Source organism: Caretta caretta, chromosome 1 (genome assembly GCF_965140235.1).
Source record: "Caretta caretta isolate rCarCar2 chromosome 1, rCarCar1.hap1, whole genome shotgun sequence".
Taxonomy (NCBI): Eukaryota; Metazoa; Chordata; order Testudines; family Cheloniidae; genus Caretta; species Caretta caretta.
Window position 1 is genome coordinate 304,138,114 of NC_134206.1, and position 21,640 is coordinate 304,159,753.

Consider the following 21,640-nt stretch of genomic DNA (forward strand, 5'->3'; position numbering starts at 1 on the left):
TCAACCAGCAGCCACCCTCACCAATTTCATTTTTCTCCAGATTTACCTCTTAGTTGAGGCTGTAATAACTTTTCCATCTCCACCTGAATCCAAATTACAGGTTGCTTGTGCACCCTTCAGGAGATGACTTCAGGTTTCTGGGGGCAGTAATTGCTTGTCTTCTTTGATGGCACTTTTTGTTGAGTGCCTCTTAGATGCTCAGATAGAGCAGAGAGAACTCCCTTGACTTGTGCAGTCACTACGTTTACACACACACACACAGAAACATATTACTTTCCTACCAAGAAATTTTTTTATTCTTTTAACAAAAAAACAAAAGCATCCCATTCTATGAGAGGCAAGACTTTGGAGTCCATTAGGCACAGGGAAAACTACATGTGGTACCTAAACTTGCTGACAGTTACTTACACTTCTCTTTTATCTTCTACTGTAACAGTGAAACTAAGAAATAAAGTTCAACACATGATATTCTAAGTATGAGAATAACATTTCCTTATAATTTTGATATCAGAGTGTAAAGCAATGCAATATAAAGATAAACGCTGTGGCTGTTGGGTTAATAATTGATAGGTGAAAATGACATATGGTACTTTCTATTCCATTTCTCTAGTAAGAAGAAGCCAGAGCAAAAGAAATCTGAAGCCAGCAAGACCAAATCCAATAAATAAGATTTCTCTGTAAGTGTAGTTTCAAACAATGGCCACACTTTGCCTTTCCCATTAAATAAGATCATGTGTGATATTTTCTGTGGTACACAGGTTTTAAAATTAGCTTTTCCCTTTCACAAAATTAGCCCCAGTGCTAACTTGATGAAATTCTGACATTTTTATTTCACTTTTTAATGTTTTGTGTGTATTAGAGGCCCCTTGTGCCTATATTTCACAGAGGAAAGCATCCAGAATGAAACTGTCAAACATTTGGCTATTTGGCCAGTCCATTTGTAGAGAAATCACTGGGTTTTTCTGAAAATTTTGTCACCCAGATCCTCAGTCCTCTCTACCTCCCAAGAACTTAGTATACCTATGCTCCAGCTTGCCCTGATGCACTGAATGCAGCACCTGGAGATCTGGCACTTTCTGTTTTAGCCAGATCCTTCATCCTATACTATGTAATTGTGGAAGGGGATAAGGAAACCAATTCACCATTGCTGAAACAAATGAAAAGGCTTCCTGGCTAATTACAGTATATTCTGTATGAGACCAATCTACTGTGTTACTCCAGTGGTAGGAGTAACTCAGTGACTCGGCTGTACATCTTATCCCAATGAAATGTATTTGTGTTTACATTTTTTTAATTTAAAAAGTAGCTAAAAGCAGTTCTTGTTAATACAACTCAGTCTCTCCTGTCCTACCTCCTACTCAAAATAGTTCACTCCATTCAGCAGAAAAACTGCAGGAACCATGCTCCTTACCTCCAAAGCCTAGGCTGGAAGGACGTTGTCATTAAAATAAAAAAGTCTCTAGACTATGATGCAGCTCCCGAGTCGTACTTTTCTACCTGTTGGGACAGAGAATCCTTCCCTCCAGTTTTCCTGTGAGTGCCCATAAAAAGTTAAGTAGCACATTCCTCTCTGACACCAGTACTTCTGCCACCTCAAACAGTAGTTTCCTGGAGCACCTGAGTGAAGTTTTGTATGGTGAGGTAGTAGCACCAGTATGAATTAAAAGGGGTGGTGGGCCTCTCAGACTCTTTTCTTTTAAAAATTTCATTTCAAAATATTAGGCATAATGTTCAACATACTGTAAAGTACAACTATCAAAATATTCTAAAATGAGGCAGTCATTGTTATGCACTATAGCTATTATGAGTCACCAATAGCTCAATAGTGTGACATATGGGAGGCTGTTCAGCTAATTATGTGGGCTAGAATATCCTTATTCTCATAGTTTAATTTGAGGTCCGAAACTAGGTAGAATTATAATTTCTTTCTTTCTAATATAGCATCCATGTCCAAGCATAAATTTTTCTTTCCATGCATTTAGTGGATGGACACCACACAAGATGCCACCTCCAGCCTTTTCTTAGGCTTTAAACTATGGTTCTGCTTCAAGTGCTGTCCCTGTGGGTGCTCCACTTTAGGTGTTTGTGCTGTCAGCACCGGGAGCTGAAGTAATAGAAAATCCCGGCACTGCCAGCACTGCTAGAGACAGAGACTCTACAGGAGCAGGCTCCAATTTAGGCACTAAGGGGAAATCAAGACCCTGTGCCTCTGCACTGCGATGTACATTCATTCCACGGGCAGGCATCCAATATCGGCACCGGCTGTGCTGTCAGCATTGGGAGCCAAAATAGCTGAAATTCCTGGCACCGCTAGAGCCAGAGACTCTACAAGAGCCGGCTCCGACACAGGCACTAAGGTGAAACCAAAACCCTGTGCCTCCGCATTGCGATCTACAAATGGTGGCGCGGTGCTACTACAAAAGACAGCTTCTTCAAAAGTGCACCTAACATGCACAGAGGCGCAGCCAGCAGCACCGCCTTCTCTGCAGCCCTGGCACTGACAAGGAGGCAGCCCCAGGGGCCAATCAAACCATCACAGCAGCAGTTCCTCAGACAGAGGGTTCTGGTATTCATCTCTGCCCCTGATCCTCCTATCTGCGGTACCAATACGAGAATGATACCCTTGGCACCAAGTCTCCTTGCGTCCCCGACATCACTCACTGTCTCGCTCCTTATTTGAAGGAGGAAGATGAGGAAGAACAGGGAGCTATTCCCCCATCGGCTCCTATCCATCAGGAGTCAGTCAACCCAGGAGTCTCGCCTGGGGCATATTATGCTGTCCCTGGGTACTTACAGTGGTATGGGGACCCCCTATGCCGCTCCCATCCCAATGGGCATACTGGACTCCATGGGTCGTATGCCCCAAACAAAGGGGGACTGCCCACCACGGCCAGACCCAGCACACAGTAATTCGCCACAGCTTCTGTACCAGCAGTGGTACCAGGGGAAGAGGAGGAAGAACCTCCACTCCTGCAGGGGACATCACTTGCCATCATTGTCCGCAGAGGACACCTTTATGCCTCCTCCCCCTAATAGTGGGGATGATTTCAAACTGTTCCATGGCTTATTTGAGAGGGTGGCCCTTTCTGGACATCTCTCTTGAGGAGATCCCGGTGATACAGCATAGGCTAGTGGACTTTTTGCATACAGCTGCTTTGTTTAAAAAAAAATTGCCCTTCACATGAATGAGGCACTGATGGACCTTGTAAGGGTCATTCTTGTGGACCCCTATGGCTGCCCCTCCAGCTGGTGGGAGGTCTGACAGGAGGTGTGTACCAACAAAGGGCGTGGATTCAGCGCCTAATTTCTTAGTGATAGATGCAGTCCAGCGACATGGCATGCAACAACAGCCCTGAAACACAACTCATGATAAGGACTGGAAAAGACTTGATCAGTTTTGGCAATAAGGCTTACTCCTTGGCTATCCCTCATCTCCGCATAGCCAACTATGCAACATGACGAACAAAATACAACTATACAAACTACACAAAAATGTCCAAATCGATTAACTTTATTGCCAAGGACAAGGGAGAACAATTCGCAGCACTTGATTCTGAGGACAGGGCTGCAACATCGTTGTCGATGGTGGTTGTAATGAGAAGGGCCTCATGGCTCTATCTTTTTGGCTTCCCCGCAGAGGTGCAATCCACGGTGGAAGACTTGCCAGCCCCAATTATTTACCAAAAAGACAGAAGACTCACTCCACTCACTCACGGACTCACGAGTGACTCTCTGATCCTTGGGAACCTAGAACCCCAAACTGAAGAGGAAACAGAGGAATTACTTTACACCCCAGTGATACTACTGGCCAGTGTAATCAAACAACAACAGGGTGATTTGACTCACAGGGTCGCAGACACAGTCCCTGGGGGGGCAACAATCTACTTCTCAAGTTGCTGCATCCCAACCATCAACTTCCCCTAACAAGAACTCCGGTGGATGGACACCAATGCTTGACCTCCAATAATTCAACAAGTTTGTCAGAAACACAATGATTCCAGATGGTCCCACTATACACTATAAGCGACTGCCTGCTAAAAGTGTCAACCCAGTAGACAGCATTGCAAGCCACTGAAGAGGTGGTAACCCTCTTCATGAATCTGGGCTTCCTAATAAATACCGACAGTGCATCTAACAACAGTGCAAGAGCTGGACTTCATTGGGGCCCACCTCAACTCTATCAAGGCTATAACCTCACTACCAAGACACCGTTCTCTCACTCTCACCAGCCTCATACCCACTGCGTGAAATAGCCCACAGGTATCTGCCAGGACTTGCCCCCAACTCCTTGACTACATGGCAGCCATAACATTTGCTGTCAGACACACCAGATTAAACATCCATTGCCTACAAGGAAGGCTGTACTTTGTTCCACACAGGCATGGCATAAACATGCACCCCACGATACTGGGCAAAATAAAGGACTCCCTTCTCTGGTGGGCAAAACTGACCAACGTATGCACGGGAGCACCCTTCATTCAGACCACAAATGCCTCACTCCTGGGATGCGGAGCACACCTGCACCCACATTCTATATAGGGGATCCCTTGCAGAATCCCTTCAACGTATAAACCTATTGGAACTTCAAGCTGTCCGCAACGCTTGCTCCCAATTCCTGCCACTCATCAAGGACAAGGCTATTTGAATCCATGAATCTCACTCCCACTTCTGTCTCACCCACTGTCCCAGGACTCAGGCCGTGTCCTGGATCCACAGAAACTCCATCTCAGAGCATGGCTCCTCCATGGCTCACGGAACCTGAGCTGACCTGTTCAGATGAGATATAAACTATAGTTACACAGTTGAACAGAAATGAACTGTCGCCCATACACCCTGAAGGGGAGACAAGTTAAGACCTGGTGCCAACTAAAACGGATGACTTCCATCCCAGGGACATTACCCTCTATACTGCGTTACCTATTAGAACTCAAATGGTCAGACCTATACATGAGCTCGATAAAAGTCCATCTACCTATCATCACAACATTCCACCCCAGGTGGATTGCCATCCCATCTTTATCCATCTACTGACCCAGTGTTTCCTCAGAGGACTCAATAATGCATACCCTGAACTATGTGAGCCTTCTACACCATGGGACCTGAACGTGGTCCTTCGGATCATCACCTCTTCCCCGGTTGAACCCAGGAAGACATAATCACTACTACACCATTCTATGAAAGTAGCATTTCTTCTGGCAATGACATCTGTCGGACAAGAGGGAGCACTGTGAGCTTTCATGGCAGAACCCCCATACATGGTCTTAGAATCATAGAATCATAGAATATAAGGGTTGGAAGGGACCCCAGAAGGTCATCTAGTCCAACCCCCTGCTCGAAGCAGGACCAAATCCCAGTTAAATCATCCCAGCCAGGGCTTTGTCAAGCCTGACCTTAAAAACCTCTAAGGAAGGAGATTCTACCACCTCCCTAGGTAACGCATTCCAGTGCTTCACCACCCTCTTAGTGAAAAAGTTTTTCCTAATATCCAATCTAAACCTCCCCCACTGCAACTTGAGACCATTACTCCTTGTTCTGTCATCTGCTACCATTGAGAACAGTCTAGAGCCATCCTCTTTGGAACCCCCTTTCAGGTAGTTGAAAGCAGCTATCAAATCCCCCCTCATTCTTCTCTTCTGCAGGCTAAACAATTCCAGTTCCCTCAGCCTCTCCTGATAAGTCATGTGCTCCAGACCCCTAATCATTTTTGTTGCCCTTCACTGGACTCTCTCCAATTTATCCACATCCTTCTTGAAGTGTGGGGCCCAAAACTGGACACAGTACTCCAGATGAGGCCTCACCAATGTCGAATAGAGGGGAACGATCACGTCCCTCGATCTGCTCGCTATGCCCCTACTTATACATCCCAAAATGCCATTGGCCTTCTTGGCAACAAGGGCACACTGCTGACTCATATCCAGCTTCTCGTCCACTGTCACCCCTAGGTCCTTTTCCGCAGAACTGCTGCCTAGCCATTCGGTCCCTAGTCTGTAGCTGTGCATTGGGTTCTTCCGTCCTAAGTGCAGGACCCTGCACTTATCCTTATTGAACCTCATCAGATTTCTTTTGGCCCAATCCTCCAATTTGTCTAGGTCCTTCTGTATTACTAGTGCTAATCACAATTGTCACATTTACAAATTCTATTCAGATCCCACGATGTGACGTGTCAAAAGGAGGAAATACATGGACGGCTACACATGCAACCTGTGGTAATAAAGCAAATGAAGACTATGAGAATCTCCCCATAGAAAGATGTATCACTAATATGCCAACAGGAATTTGGCAGTGTCGGTATATGGTTTATGGATTAGAGGATCTTCTTTGAGGATAAAGCCTCCCTCAGACCACACCCCTAAACCCCACACAGATAGAACACATTACACATTTCATAATCTTGATGTTCGGAGAGCATTGCTTCTTATATAGACAGGACTAACCCATCCCAAAAATCATCCAGACTGTTTCTATCCATCACTGAATGCTCCAAAAGGAGCACCATCTCTAAATAAAGACTTTCCACATAGATCCATAATCGCACAAAACTCTGCTATCATCAGTGCGACTGCCAATCCCTCATGGGGATTCGCTCACATCCCACTAGAGCTTTATCAGCCTTCACGGCTTCCCTGCACAATGTACCTGTCACAGACATTTGTAGAGTTGCTGCCTGGGCCTCAGCCCATACCTTTAGACAGCACTATGCCTTAGAGCAACAGGCAACAGCTGATACCTCCTTCGGATGCTCTCTACTATTGGAGGTCACGACTTCAACTCCGAAGCACCTCCTTCCATTGGAGGGCACTGCTCTGAAGTCTGAAGTGGAGCACCCACAGGGACAGCACTCGAAGAAGAAGAGAAGGTTACTCACCTTGTGCAGTAACTGTGGTTCTTCGAGATGTGTGTCTCTGTGGGTGCTCCACTACCCTCCCTCCTCCCATCTACTTCGGAGTTTACTAATTAGTCTCTGCAGTAGAGGAGGAATTGAGTGGGGGTTGGTCGCACAGCATCGGTTAACTGCCTGCAGCAGCGCGAGGCAGGGACCATGCATGTGCGACCCAACCGGGCACTGCTGCTAAAAGTCTCTGACTACGAGCACAGGGGTGCACGAACACTTAAAGTGGAGCACCCACAGGGACACACATCTTGAAGAACCTCAGTTACTGCACAAGGTGAGTAACCTTCTCTTCTGTTCTGAAAAGTGACTGTGTAAAAATGGCACTGTCTTACTTTGAATCTTTCCTATGGGTATTCAGAACCAAATTTGTTTTCTTCAATGACAAAAATAAGATTTTATTAATCTTGTTATCCCTGCAGGGATAAACACAGCTGAGAACATGAGCTGGATTCTAGTCCTTCTTGTGAATCAAGAGAGATTTAGTCCATTCCAATTACAGAAAAGTTTACTCAGTTCCAATTATGGGACCATGCAAATCCAGTAAAGACAATGGCATTGAATAATTGTAGTCAAGGACATTATTGGGCTTGCAAAATCTATACTGTTGATGATACAGGACAAGCAAAGAACCCAGCTTGCCTTTCAGAACCCAGGTTAAGTCCAGGGCTGCCAGTTAGAAATCCCCCCCATCATTTTACGTGTAATGTGAGCAGATTTTATCTGGAAGTCACCAAGAATCAATAAATCTGAAATAGCACAATGCCATTTTTCAGACTTGCTTTTCAGAATGGAGCCTTTCATTTCCAGGATATAACTGTTGTGAGCTGGGTTAAACCTTGTTATGGGTTGAGTTAAAACTTCCTTCTTCGAGTAATGTCCCTATGGGTAATCCACTTAAAGTGTGGATGCCCCCATGCGCTTTCGATTGGAGATTTTCAGCAGCCATGCACATTTGGTCTCTGCATACACCCTAGCTACTCTTGTACCCCACACCAATGGTATAAAGGGCCATGACAGACAGACCACTCACAGTTTCTTATCAGCGGCCTTGGCCTGAGACAGTAGAGTTTGCACAGCTACTTACCTTACTTGTTCCTTGTAGTTTAGTTTAGTTTGCTTTCTCTACTAGTTTTGCTTTTATAGTTTAGTGGGGGGGGGTGATAAACTGAGGCTTTTAGCCTTCCCTCCACTGAGAGAAGAACATTCTTTCTCTGAAGGGGCTTTCTTTTCTCCTTGGGGTATGCCTAAAGCCCCAGGCAGGGCCGGCCTTAGGGAAAATGGCACTCTGGGTGAACTTGTATTTTGGTCCCCCCCCATCACCCCTGGTCCCCATAGGCTCTCTAGGCTCTTCACCACCCCCACCCCGCACCACCTCTAGGCCCCGCTGCCTCCCCCCCTAGTGCTTAATTTGTGTTGAAAGAAGTGCCAGAGCTCAGCCTCGGCACAAATTAAGCACTGGCGGAGCAGCTGTAGAGCAGTGGTTGCTGGGCAGGCGCCCAGCTCTGAAGGCAACACCACTGCCAGCAGCAGTGCAGAAGTAAGGATGGCCTGGTATGTGGTGTATGGGCACTCTTACTTCTGCACTGCTGCTGTGGTTTGTGGTGCCTGGTGCTCAGCGTCTGGCTCAAGGTGGGCTTCGTGCTGTCACACAGGGGTTGCATCTTGCCAGAGCCCATGGCCCTCCCCCAGCCCTCTGGCCACTTCTGGCTCACCAGGGGCGCCATTTCAGATTTTGAGCAATGGGGAGCAACTTTAAGTGTGATTCCAGGAGCTACTTAGGCACCTGAAAACTCGAGGGTTTTTTTGCAGATAATAACTTAGGAATTAGCTGGCAGGGACACTATCTAATTCCTATATAAAGAAAGAAAAAATATATACAAACTCCAATTAAAGTCACATTTTAAGTTTATATATAAATTTAGAACTATCAGGAGATAATACAGCAAAATATTCCCAATCCCAAACCTTGAGGTGTCAGTAATGAAGCTTTAACACAGATATTAGAAATACAAGTTTGATACATTGCACACTATCTTTAGTAGAGATAAATAAAAATAAATAAAATCTTAAAATCTGCTTACTTTCTCTAAGAGACACACTCTGTTACTGCCATTATCTCCTCTATTTTAGTTAATTGTTTTTCACTCCACTAAAAACATATTTACTTATTTTTAACATATGTGATTAAGGGTTTTTTCTCTTTTGTTAAGAAAGGGAATTTATTTTTGTAATTATTTTGGCATTTATGTTTACCATGTATGTGACTCACTAACATTTGACTCCATCATTGCTATTAGTATCATACTTGGAACTGCATTTATTTTCATATGAATTTTAAGTTATTTTACAGATATAACTAAAAATACAATTTGAAAATAAGCTACCTTCATCTACACAATGTCTGAAGTTATGTGTTTAGCTAATTTTTTTAAACTGGGACTATTAAGATGAGTACAAGCTAAATTTACATTCTAGTAGGATACTATTATTTGATTGTACCACTTTCAATAGTGAATGACAAAGCACAATATGACAATAAAAGTAATAATGATAATTTATCCAGCCAAGACAGGTTAGGCATTTTAGAACTCACTACTCAAAGAATTAAATTTAAGCATAAGAGAGAAATAAAATTATGAAATGCACAGACTAGTCAAAAACCTAAAATGACAGCATTGTAATCCTTAACAAACTTTGAAAGAATAAAATTACAGAGAATATATGTGCATTTCAACTGGGAATACTAAGAAGTAACAACAACAACAATAATACAAATGTGTGTTGGGGTGTGTGTGTGTGCGCGCACACGCATGTGCGCACACCAGAGAGAGACAGAGTGTGTGTTGGGGTAGTGTGAGAGATAGAGCGTGTATGTGTGTGAGAGAGAGAGAGAGGCAGAGTGTGGGTGTATTTGTGGGGGTGTGAGAGAGAGACAGAGTGTGTGTTGGAGGAGTGTGTGAGACAGTGAGTGTGAGAGAAATAGAATGTGTTGAGAGGGTGAGAGAGTGGGTGTGTGAAAGAGACGGGATTTGTGGATTGGGGGAGTTTGAGAGATTTTGTGTGTGTGTGTGTATCAGAGACAGACAGAGTATGTGTTGGGAGAGTGGGAGACAGAGTGTGAATGTTATATGTGTGTGTGAGAGAGACAGTGTGTGTCTTTGGAGTGTGTGAGACAGTGTGTGTGTTGGGGAGTGTGAGAGACAGCACACTGTCACTTTAAGCACTCACTATTCTGAAGGTTTGTTCAGTCCCGCAGCAGAGGCCAGCAGCGTCCATTCATGACCCAGATGAAGCAGCACAAACTCCTGTCCCCTCACCCCAGCTCAGTGGAGACTGGATACACGGGCAGGGGGATGGGGATACTCTGACATCAACACCGTCCCCCTCAGGAACAGCAGACAGGAGGCTCCTGGGAACGGCTTGGCCAGGGACAGCTCCAAGCGTGGGTGAGGGGGTAGGAACAGGGGTGCTGGAACAGGGGGACCAGGGGACCATGGCCCCATCAGTTTTAAAAGTGGGAGGGTTATGCCCTCCCACTTTTACCAGCTGTAAGGGTGAGCAATGGGTGGGGAGGTGGCAGAGAGGAGTGAGTGAGGGCAGGGGCTCGGGGTGAATGGGCAGTGTGAGGGCAGAGGCTTGTGGGGAAGGGGTGGCGGGGGCTGTGCTTCAGGGGAAGGAGTAGCATGGGGGAGCAGGGGCACTATTTTGGCACTGGTAGCCCCCCACATGCACACTTTTAGGGAGCTTCTGTCGCTCCCGGACAGGAGCAGAAACAGCTGCAGACAGCTGAAAAACAGCATGGGGAGGAGGGACAGGACACCACTGATCTGGAGGTGCCCCTCAGCAGGGCATGCACAGTCTGCCCACCCCTACGGCCAGCCCTGGCCCCAGGATTCAAACGTTGCCTCACTTCCTCAGAGTCCTTCTCAGTGAGTGACAGCCACTCGCACTGTATTCACTGTTTAGAGGATACTCACATGTCACTGAAGTGTAAAATCTGCTTTGGATTCAAGAGTCATTCCGTGCAATATAGGAAAATAAAGCTTTGTCTCCACATGATGGAATGCTCCCTCCATCCCACATCAGATCCTAATCCAGAGACAATGCCCTCTCCACTAGTATAGTGGTCTTCGAGTGACCACAGTGACCACAGTGCCCCATGAACCTCAACAACTTGATTACTTTTGAAAGAGAGATGGGCAGGTGATGGTGCAAAGTCTTCGGCCAAAAGGAGTTCCAAAAAGACCTGCCTTGCTGGAGGTCTGGTACCCCATGAAGGGTACCACCTAGACTGTAGGTGGCCTCAATACCAATCGCCACTATACACTGAAACCCTTAAGTACACCTGAAATGTGCTTTGGTGCTGAGTGATGGGTATCCTCACGATACCCATCACTCAGTACCAAAGCACATTTCAGTACCATCAAAGCATGATTGAGGTGCTGGAGACTCTAACAATTCTGCACCAAGGAAGATGGTGCTCAACTGCTTCTTCGGTACCCAGACCAGTCATTCAACTGGTGCTGGTGCAATCTGCCCCCTCCTCAGTACTGCAGGGTCCTACGGATCAGACTTACCAGGTTTCTGCACAAATACAACTGGCACTGCAGTAGTTTAGGTTCTCCAGAGATGTATTTGTCTTCAGTGAACCTGAATTCCCCCTTATTGAGTACTGCAGCCTGTGTTATCTCCAATACCTCAGCAATCATTGGTACTGAACCGTTCCCTGGTACACATGGGAGGGACAGATAACCCAAAACCCAACCATTCTGTGCCTCCCCTTTTTGTCTATGCAGATGGCAGCTCTGCTAATTCCCGAATTTCCATCCAAGGCTTCTTTGATTATCAACCCAGGCTTGACTCCCCTGAACTTGTCTCCTTGAGGGACACTTCAAGAAACAGCCTCAAATTGTTCCACGTCCTCTGTGGTCTGACTGCAGTTGGATGTGTCTTTTGCATCCTTACGGCTCTATTCAATGGGCACATTGGGATCCTTGGGCAGCCTACTGCCAGTGGTTCTCCAAGGCACCTAGGTCTTGGATGGAGTGCTCTCCTGTTCCCTCCGTCCCTCCATATCAATCTCCACCACAAGAGGAATCATTTGAAGAGGAAGAAAAAGACAGCTCAGTGATCTAGTCCATCTCAATTTTCTTCCTACATATTTGTCAGAACCCCTAAAAATAAACCTAGGTTTCAGAAAAGAAAATCCTTGACTGCTCCATCTGTGACAACTCAACTGTCCTCATCAGCCAGACATTCATTCTGACACCTTGATCAAAGATCATGAACATTCCCATGTTCCAGATCTGCTGCTGCACCATGCTACCCACACCCTCCCACCTTTTGGAGATTCTCTGCCATTTCCACAAATCACAGGGGTAGATTACTTTTGACAGATGGGTTCTGGAGGCTGTAATATCAGGAAACTACTTCCATTTCCAATCTACACCCTCCTCCCAACCATTTTCCTCATCCCTTTTCAGGAACCCATCTCATGAACCTCTCCTGGAACAAGAGGTTCTGTCCCTTCTTCAATAGGAGCTGTGGAACTGGTTCCCTCACAGTACAGAAGAAAGGAATTTTATTTCACATACTTCCTCATTTCCCCCAAAAAGAAAGGTAGATAGAGACCAGTCCTAGATCTCAGGATGGTCAATACCTTAATCAAAGTACAAAAGTTCAGGATGGTGATACTTGCAGCTATCATACTGTCTCTAGATCTGGGGGACTGGTTCACAACTCTCAACCGACAAGATGCAAACGTTCATATCACGATACATCCTTCTCACAAGAGATTCTGTGATTTGTTATAAGTCCAGGAACACTTTCAATATCAAGTGCTCCTCTTTAGGCTTTCCTCTACCTCAGGGTGTTTACAAAAGTCATCATGGCAGTGATTGCCACACAACTTCATCAATGGAGAATGATTGTCTTCCTGCTGACTGGCTCTTCGAAGGATGTTCTTACACCAAAGTTCAAACCACTGTAAAAAAAGTTGTGACCAGGGGTTTGGGTGCGTGGATGAGAGAACACACAAACAGGGGACAGACAAGAACAGAGAGAGACAGAGACAAAAAGCAAGAATGCCTAGCAACTGCCTATTAGCACAGTGTGACCCTGGAAAAAGCTAAAGAAAGAGCTTTTGGGTCTGTTGGCTAAAGAGGGTTGGCTGTGATCTAAGAAACTGTTCCTTTTGTTTTTGGTTCCTCCTGCATTCGGAGGAGCAGAACTTTGTACATTCCTTGTAAATAACTAAGATTGCACCAAAGAAAATACCAGATTCCATCATTTCTACTTCTAATTGGAATGTCTCCAGGGTCCAAAATTTGACTATCCACTGGGGTCAAAAAGGGGAAACACAAGTTAGGGGTGTGATCCAATTTTCAAGAACAGAAATTGTGAGCTGGTCTTCTTGTTGAACCAAGATGGAGAAAATAATGGGGATGCTTGCAGAAATCAAGGATGGACAAAAGAATTTAAACCAAGACCTGGAGGCTTCACAAAAGAAACTAAGGCAGTATGTGGAGGATTCCCAGAAAGGGCTGAATGTTGACCTCCAGTGGTGATCAAATCTCAGTTGGAGCAATAATTTCAAAGAGTCCAGACAAGTTGGGAAGCTCAGCTGCACAACTGCCAGGCTGAAATGGCAAGACAGATCTAAGAGGTGACCAGCAATCTGACTATCATAGACCAGAAGCTTTTCCATGAAATAGAAGAGACCAGGCAAACTTTAGCCAACTTGCAACTTGCTAACAGAGATGAGCTGCAGCAAGGATGCAAGGAGCTGAAAATTCAACTCCTGAAGGAAATCAAAGGGTCACAAATCACAGTGGAAGGCAGCTGCCTGGATGAGGAATTGAGCCAGCCAGAAGACATGGATAAAACTGGTCATTTACAACCGTTTTCTACCCCTTTTGCAATCCACAGAGGCCCAGGGGGAAAATGCCAGGCTATTCCAGACCCAGTGATGCAAAAACTTTGAGGGAAAAGCTCTCTGAGAGGCTTCTTTGACTCAGTTCAACATTATAGTCCAAATGAATAGCTGGGAAGAGGCTATGTCTGCATTGCAATAAAATAACCATGGCACGGCCACAGCTAGCCCAGGTCAGCTGATTCAGGCTCAGGCTATGGGGCTAGAAGAAACCCCACCTGAACTGATAGAGGACCTGCAGAGACTTGTGTTCCTGGCATATCAGGATACCACTGAGGCAATGGACCAATTCATCAATGCTCAGCTGAACTTGGACTTGCAAATCAAGATCAGCGAAAGGAGGCCAGAGACACTCGAAGAGCCTGTGGAATTTGCCACAAAACTTGAACCTTTCCTTGCAGCAGTACACCAGGAAATTGAGGTATTGAGGAAGATGGAAGCTGATCACTGTGAGCCCTGTAAGTACAGCTCTATGTCTAATATGTATGATGAAAGAGGGGATTCCAATCTCGTTTATGACCTTATTAAATTTATTAGAAAAAATTATTAGTTTTAGTTTGTAAAACTAGGAAAATTGGCAATAATGCAAAAGTTAAAGGACACAGTTCAGTTAAATTCTGGTACTGTGACAAAACTGGCCTCAAAAAGAAAGATGGTTGTAAATGTAAGGCAGGCCATGAAAGACTGTTGCAGGTGTCTAGTGCAAGTGTTTCGCTCAGTTCAGGAAATGGTGAAGGGGCAAAGCTTGGTGCAAGCACAAGTCAACCCCACAGGTTTTGTATAGATCTGGGCAACAACAGTAACTGGGGGGTTGGCTACTAGTGTATAAGAAGATGTGTATAAGGACAGTTGACAGGCTCAAATGTAAGTTATTACACCAGACACACTAAAAAGGCTAGGGAATAGGGGATAAAAAAATACCTAATTGGTCTCAAATAGAGACAGTGACTGAGGCCAGGACACCCCTCCAAAAACTGGAAAAAGTGGTTTTGAAGATTGGACCTCTGAAATTCGAGCAAGAAGGCTAAATGAGATAATAATTGGCTTGGATTCATTTTGGCTAATAACTGTGTAATTAGTGCCAAAAAGGAAAGATGTCTTATAAATTCAGTCTGTGGAAATTTTCTTTAAAGTTAGGGCACAAGTGAGACAAATGGTTTGTAGGTAGTTGGTTTGCAGTGAACTAATTATCCTGCTCCTGGAAGCAGAAACCAGCTACATGCTGTGGTAGCTTTCCTGCAAAGGAAAGATGGGGATTAGTGGAAATCTGTTTTGAGACCCAGGGTTTTGTTGAATTCTCAGCTGCTGAAGCTCTTGTGGATCTGACACAAGAACTGATTCATTTGCTGAATGTTTCTGACAAAGAGCAAATAATAAAAAAGGGAACTGCAGTAGCAAAATGTAAGCCAGTGGATCTGGTAAATTATAGTATAGAAGAAAACTACAAGAGGGAAGGTGAGCTCTCAGAGTTTCTATTGGACACGTTCTAATGCAGTGCTGTACACTTATTTAGGGAGCAGAAGAACAGCATAAGAGACTTTCTGGTTAGGAATCAGGAGATGTTTTTCAGATCCAACAAAAATATAGGTTGTACTGCATTGATCCAGAACTAGAGTGATACTAGGGGAAATCAACCTGTTAAACTGGCACCTTACCAGTTACCAGTAGCAAAAAGGGATGAGACAGATGTAGTAGAATCAGGCTAGTTTCCCACACTGGATCTTAAAAGTGCGTATTGGCAAGTGGAAGTAGCTCCAAAAGACAGAGCTCTGCTCCTATTACAGAAGGTTCATTTGTGGATTTGCCAATTTTGCCAAACAGCTGCATAGGTTGGGTGAAAAAGGGAAACCATTTCAGTAGACAGCAGAGCATGATGTAGCACTTTTAGAGTTGAAAAAGGCTCTTGTGACTGCACCTGTCTTGGCCTCTCCATGTTTCAAACCCCCTTTCATATTGGACACAGATGCTAGTGCTTATGGTTTGGGGGCAATATTGACACAGTAATGCAGGGGACTTGAGAGGGTAGCTGGTTATTATAGAAAAGGTCTAAATTCTCTTGAGAGAAACTACTGCACACCCCCGCACACCCATGACCTGATGGGCTGGTGGGAAGGTTCAATAGGACTTAGGGGGTTCAGTTAGCTAGTTTTGTGGAACTAGCATATCCCATTCCTTTTGATGGCTAATAGAGTACAAAGCATATCCCAGCACTCCAAATGTTTAGGCATGAGCTAAGGGCCCCAGCAAATCTCTGGTGTGGAGTTCCTGAAGAGGAACAGAGGGACTTGGACCATTTGGATTATGTAGAAGGCCTACAATCCAAAATTGAAAATGTTCACACCTTTGCCAGGGAAAATTCAAGGATAGTCTCTGACAAAATGAAAAGGCTGTATGACGTAAGATCATATGGGGGAATTTTTAAAAGACGGGGGCCTGCTCTGGTTCCACAATCCTAGGGGAAAGAAAGGTAGGAGCCCTAAACTGGTTAAGGGAGGGAGCCTAGAGTACTGACCCAAATCAATGAAATGGTGTACAGGATACACTTGGGTTTGAGGACTAAACCCAAAGTTATCCATAAGAACCATTTGAGATGCTATCAGGAGGACAGAATTTCATCTTGGCTGTCCCCTGACTCTAAGAATGTAGCTGTAGAAGTTGAGGCTGGAAAAGTTGTGACTGTAATGAGTGTCCTACTCAAACAGAATGGGCAGTTTCTGCATTAGCCAGCAAATTCCACAGAAGCAACAGGCATTCTTAGGAGTTGATTGAAAGGGGACCCTTCCTTGGTAGTTCAAAAAAAGTCCGTCAGAGAGAGAAAAGCCCCAAAGAGATTTGGGTGGGAATAAAATTATTTTATGCTGGTGGTGTGAAACTATCCCGACAGAAAGACACTGTATGTATGTAAAAGCTGCAAAGAGTCCTGTGGCACCTTATAGACTATCTCCAATACGTCTGTTAGTCTGTAAGGTGCCACAGGACTCTTTGCCGCTTTTACAGATCCAGACTAACACGGCTACCCCTCTGATACTGTATATATGTAAATAGTTAAGCTTGTATCATTTGTAATTTGTTCAGTTATTTCTTTTCTTTCTGTTTGGGATGGGTTATAGGAGTGTCACTATTTTAGGCCTCATAGAGATGATGGGCAAAACAAATGTGGAGGGTGGGGGGAGTTGTTGGGAGCTGAGCTAAACCTTGTTACAGGCTGAGTTAAAATCTCGTTCAAGCTGATATGGTTGCCAATTTTGGTTGGATGTTTTCCTGGAGATTTTATCACATAACATAATCTTTAATTAAAAATTAATCTTTAATTCCTGGAGACTCCAGGCCAGTCCTGGAGGGTTGGCAACCTTAACTTGTTCTTCACTTGAGGTAAGTGTAAGACACACACAAGGGGCTACACCTAAAACAAGGCCTAATAGAGTCTGTCCAAAAACTAGCACCATATGGGTTGGGAATTCCACTGGGTATTGTGGCCAGGTGTTTGTGTGGTGAGGGTAAAAGAGAACACACAGAAATTGGGGACAGACAAGAACAGAGAGAGGGACAGAGGCAAAAAGCAAGAAAGCCAAGCAGTAGCCTGTGAGCATAGTGTGTTCCTGCTTGGGAGAGGCAAGAGAGAGAGCTTTTGGTTCTGTTAGCTAAAGAGGCTTGGGGCTGGTAAGCTAAGAAATTATTTCTTTTGGTTCCATTGTTTCACATGGTTCCTCGTGTGTTTAAGGAGCAGGACTTTGTACATTACTTGTAAATAAACAAGATGGCATCAAAGACAGACTCTGTCAATTTCTGCTTCCAACTAGAACAACCCCAGGGCCCCAAAATTTAACTAGCTGCTCAGGGTGAAAAACGGCAATAATATTGTGAGATTTATCTGTTCCCTGTATAGGAGGTTTGGTATATTTCTAGTGATGAATAACAAATATATAGCACAAATTCCTGGACAAAAGTGGCTAGATTCTTCACTCTGTTACACCAGATTTGTACAGTGTAACCCCACTGAAGTAAGTCAAGTAATATTGGCATAAAACTTGTAAGAGAATGAAAATCAGATCCTGTGGGCCACACCCTTTGTGCAGCAGTAGCTGTAAACCAACTTTCCACTCCCGTGATCTTGAGGCCACCGGTGGATGAAATGTCCCCTGGTATAACTTTATGGCAGCTGCAGTGGTACCACAGAAGTCTTCAAAGGGAGTTGAGTTTGGTCAGGTCCTCACAGGATAGGTCTCAAGCGGTTAACCCATGGCATCTGCTTGAAGGTTTAAGGACAGGTACTATTCATGTAAATCAAGAGTACATGCATTCAGATCAACTTGTTAAATCCAAGCACATTTCATGAGGGATCAACTATTTAAAGAAAAAAAAGAAATCTTCCAGTGCTATTAGAAATGTTGATTGAATTATACCTTTATTACTAAAGAACTGCTTTTGCCAGCTGGTAAGTGGAGTATCTAGGACTCTGCCTATTGCTCTTTCACAGCATGGTGACAACTTCATAATGAAATCAGAAATTCATAGAGGCATAAACACAGCTGTTTATGCCTATAAAATAAGTAGTTTACAAGAAAAGGCATAATCAGTAGTATCGAGTGTTTTGTCAATTACATTAACAACAGAGAAATAGAAAATGATGCCTATTTGACAAGAGACCATTTTCAAGACATTACATTTGCATAATGCTAGTCTTCTTCTACTATGAAAAGCAATGAGACATCATAAAAAAGATGTATCCATTATTCATGAATTTAAATAATCTGACTTGCATGGAAAAATAAGGCTGAGCCAGATTTTATATTTGTAGACTTGTCTTCTCCTTAAAAAAATTACAGGCAATTATTGTTGTTGATGTTTTAACTAATCCTATTGCTTGAATTGCTGATATTCCATTTAATAGGATCTTGCAGTTAGTAAATTAAATATTTTCTTATTAACTCCAATGTAATTGACACCTTACTATGAGTCAGGGCTCAAACAGTAAACATCTATGACAGAATCATCCCATCACATCTGCTGGGCAGATTAGGCATAAGCGTAAATGATGAGAATTTAGATTTGTTGCAGTACACATGGCTTCTCCAGTTGCTTCCATACTCCAAATAGGGATTTCAACAGCCTGCTCACCAAGTCCATATTGACACCATCAGATCATTAAAAGAAGAAGTGGTTTGGCCAAAAAATAAGGCTACATTTTTCCATCAGTCTATGTTTCTATATCGGGCTCATTCATCTCAGGATAGGTATGTGATGGGTTCGATCACAGAAACCCCCTTGGGACTGTCACCTGATGTGCTGAGACTACCTCTGAGCCTGGTTTCTCTGCCAGTTTGGGCCTCCAGAACACTGCCTTGTTGAGCCAGACATGGCAGTCTGCTCCAACACAGACCCAGGGTTTGACCCACACGCCCCAAAGCTGCAGCCTTAACTGAAAACAGCTTAAGAAGTGCTCCTGTCTCTAGTACCCAGACACCCAACTCCCAGTGGGATTCAAACCCCAAATAAATCTGTTTTACTCTGTATAAAGCTTATACAGGGTAAACTCATAAATTGTCCACCCTCTATAACACTGATAGAGAGATATGCCCAGCTGTTTGCTCTCCCAGGTATTAATTACTTACTCTGGGTCAATTAATAAGCAAAAGTGATTTTATTAAGTATAAAAAGTAGGATTTAAGTGGTTCCAAGTAATAACAGACAGAATAAAGTTACCAAGCAAAATAAAACAAAACACCCAAGTCTAAGCCTAATACATTAAGAAACTGATTACAGATAAAATCTCATCCTCAGAGATGTTCCAGTAAGCTTCTTTCACAGACTAAACTCCTTCCTAGTCTGGGCCCAATACTTTTCAGACCAACGTTGTAGTTTATGGCCTGGGTCCAGCAATCACTTCCACCCCTGTAGTTACTGTCCTTTGTTCTAGTTTCTTTCAAGCATCTCTTTGGGGTGGAGAGGCCATCTCTTGAGCCAGCTGAAGACAAAATGGAGCGGTTTCCAGGGCCTTTTATATTCTTTCTCTTGTGGGCGAAAACCCCTTTGGTCTCCTGTGCAAAATCACAGCAAAAAGATGGAGTTTGTAGCCACCTGGGCAAGTCACATGTCCATGAATGATTCAGCTTTTTGCAGGCTGACGCCATTGTTTACATGTTAGTCTGAATGTTCCCAGGAAAGCTAAGATGTGGATTGGCGTCTCACAAAGTCCATTGTCAGTTAAGTGTTTCTTAACTGGGCACTTACTGAGAATAGTCCTTTTTCAAGAAGCTGACCAAATGCTTCACTGAGGCTACTTAGAATCAAACACATTGAGATACAAGTACATAGCCAATATTCATAACTTCAAATACAAAAATGATACACACATACAGACAGCATAATCATAATCAGCAAACTACAACCTTTCCATAGACACCCCAGTTGACCTCCTCTGTGCAAGACCTGGTGCAACCATAGGACCCTGGTTGCAACAATGATGTATACAGTCACAGTTCATTTCAATAACGTCACAAGGCGTGGTAAGGAGAATAACTAGAATGATGAAAGGAAGAAGCGCAGATTAGATGTGTCCATTTTCTTTCACCTCACTGACATGTGCAACCTGATATGAGCTTCATTTCCCCTAGCACTACAAATCTGGATTCTGCTGTCGCAGTGTGGGAGAATAAACCCAGCAGGCCTTGCAGAATGAACAGACTATAGCTCTGGGTGGGAGAAACGAGTTCCAAAGTAGAGGGCCACTCATCAGAAATCCTCTGTCCCCACCCTCTTCCTATCTAAATAAGGAGCTGTTGGCTTGGGCACCTCAGCTGATATCAGTGACCAAGGTATCACAGAAGAAGAAAGGTCAAACCTGGTTAGGGCCAAACCTGTTAGAGCAGAGGTTCCCAAAATGAACTATAGACCACCAGTAGTGGACAGTGATGGAATAACTACCCATTGGGGAAGTTTCCTTCTAATCCCCATCAGTTAGTGGCCAATTTATGTCCTGAAGGACAAGGGCTTATAATTCTTACAATTTTTTAGCCTTTCTAAAGTAAATGCAGGTGTTCTCATTATCATATAAATATATAATCCTTCTTTAAAACCTACTAAGCTCTTGGTTTCAATGTTATAATGTGGCAATGAGTTCCACAGGTGAAATATGCTGTGGGTAAAAGAATAGTTCCTTTTATCAGTTGTAATTTGTTCCCTTTCAGTTTCTTTGAGGCTATTATCAACTCTGCCTAAGAGATTTGGGTGCCCAATTCCCATTAAAATTATTTTGAAAATCCCACCCAGAATGTCTGCTAGTTCTTCTTTGAAAGATTATCCACATGGATTCCACTTCTGGTGCGCACAAGCCCCATGCATGCAAGATTGGATTATTTTGGCCATCCGTGTCTGTTGGAGTCAGGAATGAGACCTAAGGGGGGCGTAGCTCCCCCGTGTTGAAGACTCACCAGGCTGCTGTGTTTGGATCCAAGCACTAGATCAGTGAGCTTTTCTGCTCCCTTGGGTCTGGTCTAGGGTTGCCAAGCATTCGGTTTTTGACCGGAACACCCGGTTGAAAAGGGACTCTGGCGGTTCTTGCCGACTGGGCTGTTAAAAGTTAAAAGCTGTTAAAAGACAGGCCTACCTCAGTCTCCTCATCACTCTTGAGCATTCTTCAAGATTTGGTCAGTGTCCTTTCAGGATCTCATGTCTCTTTTGAACCTTACTCCTCCAACTCTGTGTTCATGTCCAGATCATGGAGTCTGCTCTCACTCCTGCCCTAAACTCTGGTTGTGTTTCTGACCCTCCCAGACTTTGTGTTCTTAAAAGCTAGCACTAACATCTTGGGTTCATTG

The 21,640-nt window shown here is 44.1% G+C and overlaps 1 protein-coding gene across 6 annotated transcripts in view; it reads left to right on the forward strand.

Annotated features, from left to right (window-relative positions):
* Positions 1-21,640, forward strand: part of LOC125630330 (uncharacterized) — a 101,588-nt gene that overhangs the window by 73,023 nt on the left and 6,925 nt on the right. For 3 of the 6 annotated variants that reach the window (XM_048836094.2, XM_048836092.2, XM_075124428.1), the window contains one exon: positions 611-5,550. The exons of 1 other annotated variant lie outside the window; for it this stretch is intronic. In XM_048836094.2, the coding sequence (XP_048692051.1) occupies positions 611-668 (58 nt within the window). In that variant the 3' untranslated portion in view covers positions 669-5,550. Of the gene's footprint in view, positions 1-610; positions 5,551-6,145; positions 6,832-21,640 lie in introns of those variants that run through there. 2 more of the 6 variants (XM_075124427.1, XM_075124426.1) reach the window with 2 other exon arrangements.